This window comes from Sceloporus undulatus, chromosome 6, assembly GCF_019175285.1.
Source record: "Sceloporus undulatus isolate JIND9_A2432 ecotype Alabama chromosome 6, SceUnd_v1.1, whole genome shotgun sequence".
NCBI classification, from domain to species: Eukaryota; Metazoa; Chordata; class Lepidosauria; order Squamata; family Phrynosomatidae; genus Sceloporus; species Sceloporus undulatus.
Window position 1 is genome coordinate 74051720 of NC_056527.1, and position 9047 is coordinate 74060766.

Genomic DNA, 9047 nt, shown 5'->3' on the forward strand with positions numbered 1-9047 from the left:
TAATAATAATAATAATAATAATAATAATAATAATAATAATAATAATAATATGTTTTATTTTTATACCACTTTTCCGAGGTGATCAAAGCGGTTCACAAAATCAATAAAAATTAACACATCATAAAAACAACATGCAATAAGACAAGCAAGATGGTGGTGAGGAGGAGGGCTTGTCTTCTTTGCTGGCCTGCTTCTCTCCCCCTTTACATGCCTTCATCTGAACAAACGGACCATAAATGAAGAAAAAAATGAGAATGCAGCTTAAAAAAGAGAGCAAGGAAAGCAACCTGCATCTGTTAAATTCTCAGTGTGAGGAAGTGACAAGAGGCAGAGGCAAGAAGCCCCTCTTAGCATGGAAGCAGCACTTCTACCCCATTAGCCCTACCTTGTCCAAAATGGAGAAAGTCAGCCCGCATTTCTTCCTCATCTTCTGTTTCAGCCTAAGTGACATTCAGCAGAAATGGGGAGGAATAGAGCATTTCATCACAGCCACTTCATCCCCAGCATTTGAATGGATACTAAACATGGTTTAGCGCAGACAGTTGATTACAGCCATTCCAGTGTAGCTGATAGAGCACATGGGATGATCCAATGCTGACGTTTCAATGTGGCAGACGATTCAGTGCTGCTCTTTAAGTACTGCCACTGTTTCAGCACTGCTCTGTCACCAAGCCCATTTCAACACAGCATGGGCATTTCAGTGGGATCATGATTGATGAAAGGGGGTAGAGAAAGCAGTCAGAAAAGGAAGTGAATGGGGATGGTGATTAGATGAAAGCGGATGAGTAGTAAAAGCGATCAGATAAAAGGGGGGCAAGTGGGGATGGTGATCAGATAAAAGGATCATGATCAGATGAAAAGGGGAAATAGAGAAAGTGATCAGATGGAAGTATCATGAGCATGTGATTACTTTCCCCACTCACCCACTTGCATCTGATTGTGATCCTTTCGTCTGATTGCTTTCCTTGCTCATCCCATTTCATCTTTGCCTGTTCCTATACTTGTGTTGAAATGGGCATGGTGTTAGAGCAGCACTGAAACTGCTGCCATTTTGAATAGGGGCTCATAGTATAAGCCTCTGCAAAGAGACTGCCAAGCCTCACAAAGCTATATATTGAGCCCCTATTAAGAATGGCCACCTCCATTCCATTTTTGCCTACCTCAAGTACCCCAAATTGGAGTGCGGGCTACGTCACATGCTTCAGACTCCTTTAAATGTCTGCTAATTGCCATCTGGCCCAAAAGAGAAGATGAGGAAGAAGGGAGAGCTGCCTTTCTCCATTTGGGCAAGGTTAATGGGGTGGGAGCACTGTTTGCATGCCCTGCCACACCAAGAGGGGTTTCTTGCCTCTGCCTCTTATGACTGCCCTCACACTGGGTTTTTTGGGTTGATTTTTTGACCACACTTTTTTTATATATGATATATACTATAATCTTATTATTGTACTTATGAGGTTCTTGCTCTTTCAACTCTGCCCACCAAAAAGCTGTTGATGAAGAATGATGCATGGATACAGAAGTCTTCCCCACACTGCGGTTTTGTTAATCATGGTTTTGAATCTGTAGTGGGTGTCACATTAGACATTTAGTTGAATGCATTGGGTTTCAGTCCTAGCTTGACCCTAGACTTGCTGGTTGGTCTTGAGCAAGTCATTGTTTTCCATTCTTTGTTTCTAGTCTATAAATGCCAGGATAGATTCCCTCTCAAATTTGTTGTAAAGGAAGATAAAAGTAAATATTTTACCGTTTTAAATAAAAAACATCTTACTTTTTAAAATATAAAATATTTTACAAATTAAATTATAAAATATTTTATTATTTGAAAGGCTGCAAGATACAATAAACATGTGTATTTCAGCTGCCTTAGGCTTAAGGACCAGTTGTAGTGTTTTATTTTAAAAGGGAGCCCAAAGTTCATAATCGCCTAAGTAAGGAACTTGCTGGCTCAGTTACAATTATTTATGCCAAGGTAATGATCAGGGGAAAAGGAGGTGGTGGATAGAGTAGTCCTGTCCCTTGAAGTCCATAGAAGAATAAATTACCTACTTAACAATTACTACTACTTGGGTTTCTTTAGAATTGATTGCTACAGTGAATGTTGATGTTATCAAAATACATTCTCATTTGTGTTCATAAACCATATTGGTTATTATAATAGGAAGGTATTATATAATATTTAACTAAATGTTGTATTCAGCTCTTATTGGTACTCCTATTGTTACTGACAACTAATTTCCACCTCTTCTCTAGAACATGGTAAAGCAGAAAGCCCTGAGAGTGTTAAAACAGAAGCGGATGTAAGTTTCAATTTCTATTTTTACTTTTTAAAAATACAATATTAATTTTAAAGGAGTGGGAAAAGAACTCCTGAAATTTTTGCTTGTGGCCACCAGCAGTGCCACAATCCACCAACTCTCCCAAGTCCTCTGGTCCTTGTGGAAGGGATTGCTTTTGTTGTTTCATGTCATTATAATGTAGGTATTGACAATGTGTGGCCCAGGGACTGCTATGCAGCCCTCAAAGCTGTTTTGGCAGGCTTCAGCCCTTCCAGATCCATAGAATACAGGTCCCTACCCCCACGCTATTTAAAAACCAATAGCCTGTTACAGACTGCCAAAATAAAGCTGCTTCGGGTCTCTTTAAAGGTATGCTGTTTAAATGATGCATGCATCCTAAGAATACGAAAGTCGCACCAAAGCTGCACTCCAGCGCTTAGGAATGGAGTGTGGCTTTGGCGCGACCTCCGGACTCTTAGGACCCATGCATCATTTAAACAGCATGCCTCCAAAGAGACCCGAAGCAGCTTTATTTTGGCAGTCTGTAACAGGCCAATGTTTCAAAACCAAAAATAGACTTCCAGATTTCTGGTTTTGTTTTTTCATTCAAGTCTCTGGTGCAACTAGAGGGCTGCAAGGTCAGAAAATTGGTCCTCCAGTCTCTCTGTGGTTGACTGTCTCTGCACTAGTTTTTCACTTCTAACCTTCCAGCAGTGAACTATAATATGATTTGAACATAGGTATGAAAACCAGCGTGATAATCTTGCTCAACAGTCTTTCAACATGGAACAAGCCAATTATACCATCCAGTCTCTGAAAGATACCAAAACAACGGTAACTTTTTTTTAAAAAAAATTATTTCAGGTTTCACTTCAATATTTTGTATTTGCTGTAGTTTAAATACTAAATACTTCTATTTTTTTAGGTGGATGCCATGAAACTGGGAGTGAAGGAAATGAAAAAGGCTTACAAGCAAGTAAAAATTGATCAGATTGAGGTGAGTTAATTATCATTTTAAAATAATAATGTGTAATTAGACTGTAATAACTCAAGATTATACAGGTACATTTTGACTTCACATTTTTAATTAAATATACTCTTTATAACTCTTTTCAAAGATTTCCTCTTTCTCTCTGCCCTTGATCTTATTCTTATATCAGTCCCAAGGAAAAAATACAGTGCGCTCGCGTTATACGCAGGCGCGCTTTACGCGGACTTGAGCATACACGCTCAAGACGCAGGGAATGCGTGTGGCGCAAGGGGCGGTGTGTCCCATTCAAATGAATGGGGCGTGCGCCCGTGGCGCCCCGCACACTCCTGCGCCGCCGCACACGAGCCCCATTCAAATGAATGGGTCTTGAGCATACGTGAAATTAGTCTTACGCAGGGGAGAGGGGGTCCAGAACGGATCCCCTGCGTAAGGCAAGGGCCCACTGTAGTATAAGTTCTGTCTTGTATTAACTAAATTGCTTTTGATGCTGAAACTTCTCTATTGGTAGTACAGTGGGCCCTTGGTCTCTACAGGGGATCCGTTCTGGATCCCCGTAAATGCCAAAATCCACGGATGCTCAAGTCCCGTTGTCTATAATGGTGGTGCAGCCACATAGCCGCACCACCATTGGAGCAATGGGAGTTCACCTTATGGCATCCTCCCTCCCTGCCTGCTTTCACCTGTGGTGTTGGGCAGCAAGGAGCCTCCTCCACCACTGCCGCTTCCCCCACTGCTGCGGCTTCCTTCCCCTCCACAGCTTCCTCTTGCCTCCTTCTGCCTCTCCCTTCCTCTTCCACAGCTTCCTCATCCTTCTCCATGGCATCTTCCTCCTCCTCTGCCATAACATGGGCTTGCCGTCCGCAGATGCTTAAATCCATGGATACTTTAAATCTGTGGATGGCAAGTCCGCAAATTTGGAGGGCCCGGTGTAATTAAAAGCATCCAAACATAACCATAATTGACCCATTGAAATTGTAGGACCACTGATTTCAATAGGCATTCTCTAAGTATGATCAAAACTGGATCTTTGTAATTAATCAAGAAGCAGCAAAGTGTCAACACTTTTCATTTTTCATTTCAAGCAGAAAAAATAAATCCTAACAAATACTGAAGTTTTTTTAAAAGTAAGTGTCTTATCCACTATCGTTTGGACTTCTGTTTTGTAATAAACTTTAGGACTTGCAAGACCAGTTGGAAGATATGATGGAAGATGCTGGGGAAATTCAGGAAGCACTGAGTCGTAGTTATGGAACCCCAGATATTGATGAAGAAGACTTAGAGGCTGGTAAGTTATAGTTGCTGTGTTTTAGCAAGGTTCAAGGTAGATAACTTGAGGTCAAGACAGACATGTTTACATTTGCTTGACAAATCATTGGCACTGTACTTTAGTGCACAGAATCACAACCTGCAAGCCTCAACACTTCTTGGACATATGTTGTGTGATTCTCTTGCTCTCCCCTCAGCTGAACTCTCCCCACTCCTACTGATTGGCATTGCTGCTTTGATGCTACTAAGATCTGGTGACTTAGTTTTCTTATTTTCCTTTTCCCAACCCCTTATTTCCTTTTATTTTGCCTTTTTAAATTGTAAGCCTGAGAGCACAGACTGTTGTGTTGTTTACTGATCTTAAAACCTGGGAATCCTTTGGCTAAAGAATGGGATGCACATGTTTTAATAGATTGCTAGTAATTATTACAATCCTGAGGCTTTGTGGGGTTCCCACTACCTTTCCGTGAGATTGCGGGCAAGATGACTAATCTGAGATGTTGTACTTTGGCCATATCATGAGAAGGCATGACTCACTAAAAAAAAAGCAATAATGTTTGATAAGGTGAAAGTCAATAGGAAAAGAGAAGGACCACATTATGGATGGGTAGAGTCAATCAAAGAAGCCACAGCCCTGACCTGCACAGGGCTGTTGATATGTGACCTGGAGTTTGCTCATTCATAGGCTCACCCTTAGTCAAAATTGACTTGACAGCAGCTATGGGGATTGTTTTTTGTTTGGAGAAGTGGGATATAATACTAATTTTGCAAGTGCTGCCACATATTAATTTAAATCAGATAAACCTTGCTTGGAGCAAGATCATCCACAATCAATCATCAGTAAACTTTTTCTGTTCTGGCAACAATTCTAGAACTGGAGGCACTGGGTGATGAACTTTTAGCTGATGAAGATAGCTCCTACTTGGATGAAGCGGCATCTGTTCCATCAATTCCTGAAGGCATGCCAGCTGAAGCAAAAAACAAAGTGAGTCTCATCCCCCATCCCACCCCGATGACCTGCATTTACAACAGAATCTTTCCCCCAAATACTGTTCAGTTAGACTGCAATATTTTTGCTGATTTAATGTCATCATCTTAAAAAAAATTTAGTAGACTTTTCCTCTTTCTTTAAATATTTGTCCCAAAGAATAAGTGGTGTAAGTACAGGGGTACCCCGGGTTACGAAATTAATTCGTTCCGCCGCCGCTTTCGTAACCCGAAAATCTTCGTAAGGCGAAAAAGCCATAGGCGCTAATGGGGAAAAGCCGCGATTTCGTGCGAAATAGCGCCGAAAAGCACCAAAAAATTTTTCGTAACCCAAAATAACCTTCGTAACCCGGAACAGTTTTTTTAAATGGATTTTTTTCGTAACCCGGAAATTTCGTAAGGCGGCGCATTCGTATCCTGGGGTACCACTGTAATGCATTTTGTTCACACAATTCTAGTGAGGGCTACAAAAGATATGTTAGGATCAAATCAGACTTCCTTCTAACTTCCTACTTAACTGTAGTTTGGCATGATGTTTATAAATGGTGTATAAAGCAGGAGTATAGTGGTAGGGTCATGGTTTGCTGATGCAGATATCTTGGGATATAAACAGGAAATTAATTCCACTGGTGTATAATGGGTTCACTTGGTACTAATTTGAGGGAAAACTATTAACATTAAATTGCATGTGTTCTCTTTCATAGGATGGTGTACTGGTGGATGAATTTGGACTGCCACAGATCCCCGCAACATAACTGCTCCAGTTCATTGGGAATGCTGTCTTTCATGTGACAAACATCTAAACAAAAACATTTGAGGTTGTGGGGACTCTCGCTTTCAGTACTATGTTTTGGAATATGAAGTGAACCATGAGTGATCACTTCCCTTCTTTGAAGATATTTTATTACTAGCTTTTGTATTAACGACAAGAAATTGACACTACTCCTTCCTTCGATGGGATCCAGTCAAAATTCTAAAATATTGCTGTTGTAGAAGTATTGTATGAAAAATATGTGGGACTATTTAAAGTTTTCTTTGATTTTATATTTCTTTGGGCAACAGAGGGCTATTATGGTGATTTATCTTAAAACAACTTAGTTACACCTGCTATGATCATGAACATTTTCTAAGCATACTTCCATTTTGACTCCATTGCTAATATAATTTGCCATCCTTAAGTGTAACTGTATAACAGATGCACACAAAGGAGATTACCATCTAGAATCCATTTTGTTATAAACTGTACGCTGTGTAATGTAGTTTGATCTTACTGTGTGGTATTGTCTTGAAAGGTGTTAACTTTCATCTCAATTCTTGGTAAAAACCAAGTTCTTCTTTAAAAAAAACACACCGCAGTATTGTTCTCCAGGTAGTTCATGTAATAATAAGCAATAATTCCTTCCATTTCTACATGGAAACTATTCATATGAAATTATTTTGGGATCACCAGATTTTCTCCAAGCTGCTGAGGCTTTATTTCTTCAGGTTTACTGTTCGGAGGAATTGAAGTCAAGGTCACTACCTAATTTTATGAGGAACCTATTTGGAAAGTGGATCTTAATGGCGGGGCAGCCACTGCCTCCGGTAGGCTTCCTCTGGGTCTCATTGTTGGAGTCGGCAATCCTGCTATATATTTTTGGTTAATATTTTGTCAGGATAGTTGTTTCCAGCAGCCTGGATTTGGCCAAATAGTTCAACTATGTGTTCTTACTGGCCAGCAGTTATTAACGTACTGAATATGAAACAAGCATTCTTTTCCATAAAGGCTTGTCCCCCAAGCACATTTTGAAATGTTACACTGAAATCAGTAAGACATACATAAAAGAAAATCTTACAACAAACAAGTGAAATTTGTTTAGTCTGATTCTCAGTTCATGTTACTGTAGAGGAGCTGTATAACAACTTATACGACAAGTACTTTCCATTTCACTCAATTTCTACTACCACTTACTGGTACTTTCCCCTTCCACTCTAACATTGTCCAGGAAGAAAATCTAGAGTGCCAAGCCATCTACCTGCCCTGGAGTGGTGGCCATCAGCTAGACCCATCTATCACTGCAGACATCTTACCATCATTTAGGCAAATATAGTTGGTGTAGCTCCAAGTAGCTTAACCAAGCAGATGAGAAACCATCTCCTTGTTACAAACTCAAGCCAATGACATGTTCTAAATCGAAAGGAAATGCTTTATTAGGAATTAGATGTAAGGACTGCAGGGTCAGCTCCATTCCTTGGCATTGGTTATGCTGTTTAGGGCTGCAGGGAGTGCAATCCAGTAAAGGAACATATGAGTCCTGTTCCTGACTGAATTAATTCTGGTGGCTCTGGTATTTGTATGTAGATACTCCAAACTCTACAAGGAGAAAATTCATCTTTGAGTTTATCTGTTTCGTAATGAACTTGGGCACAAAATGCTAGAGTTGGCAGCCTGAAATAACTAGTCGGGAGTTTTAAAATAGGTTTGGATGGAGGGATTTCACAATGCTGGTTTAATGTTGTGCAAGTAACATGCTTTTATGGCTCCATTTATCTCTTTATTAGATGTTATAGGACTGAAGGGGCCATGAAAAAGTTTGAAGATGCTTGGTATAGGTTTGAAGGGGGCTATGAAGTGTGAGAATTCATAGATAATGCAACTGGAATTAATAGGCCTGGAGCAGCTACTGTTTTAAAAGGTTTATGGTGGGAAGATGGGGCTTGTGACACAACTGTATTACACAAAACGCTGTACATTGACTAGAATTTTATGCTAGGTGAAATAGAGGTGTGTCAGTTAACATTTATTATCCTTTTCAGGAAGAAATAAATAGAAGATACATTCCTTTCTTGAATAGATCATTTATATGTGCTTTGTGAAAGATAAGGTTGTGATCCTAATTGTATGGTCAGTGCAATCCTGTGTTTGGAAGCAAATATCACAGAACTCAGTGAGATATACATGTTTATGACTGCAGTCTTGATTTGAAATCAATAGTATTGAATTTCTTCCAGTCCCCCCCAAAAAACAACTTCCTTCCCTCTTAGATTGGGGAGCTCTGGTTGTAATAGAATCTCAATGTATTAGAGGCAGTGTAGATTGTGTGAGATCATCTGGCTAGTCAAGTGATGTTGGACTGCAGCTCTCAGTATTCCTCACTACTGGCTATGGCTGATAGGAGTTGCAGTCCAACAGCTTTGAGAGGGCCACACAATCCCCATTTATATAAATCGTACGTATTCATAGTGAATGAAACATTGAATTTTAAAATGCAACACTTCACCGGAAAGTCATTGCCGACCCTTGTAAACCTTTTTGGGCTGGTACAGAGGTAAGAAAATCTGGTACATTCAACCATGATTTAAGACAAGGCTTGTTAGTACATAATGGACCCTTACTATCCGCTGGGTTTGGTTCCAGGACTCTGCTGTGGATACCAAAATCCATGGATGCTCAAGTCTCATTAAATACAGTGGCAGAGTAAAATGGTGCCCCTTATGTAAAACGGCAAAATCAAGGTTTGTTTTTTGGTAATTTGTAATTTTAAAAA

General features: G+C 40.0%; 1 protein-coding gene across 1 annotated transcript in view; it reads left to right on the top strand.

Moving 5' to 3' along the window:
• The window catches only part of CHMP5 (charged multivesicular body protein 5), a 10575-nt gene extending 3796 nt beyond the window's left edge, over window positions 1-6779 (top strand). Inside the window, exons 3-8 of the mRNA XM_042476298.1 lie at window positions 2251-2297; window positions 3017-3110; window positions 3202-3273; window positions 4444-4552; window positions 5406-5518; window positions 6225-6779. Coding sequence (XP_042332232.1) covers window positions 2251-2297; window positions 3017-3110; window positions 3202-3273; window positions 4444-4552; window positions 5406-5518; window positions 6225-6275 — 486 coding nt within the window. The 3' untranslated portion in view covers window positions 6276-6779. The remainder of the gene's footprint in view (window positions 1-2250; window positions 2298-3016; window positions 3111-3201; window positions 3274-4443; window positions 4553-5405; window positions 5519-6224) is intronic.
• Window positions 6780-9047: the final 2268 nt, after the last annotated feature.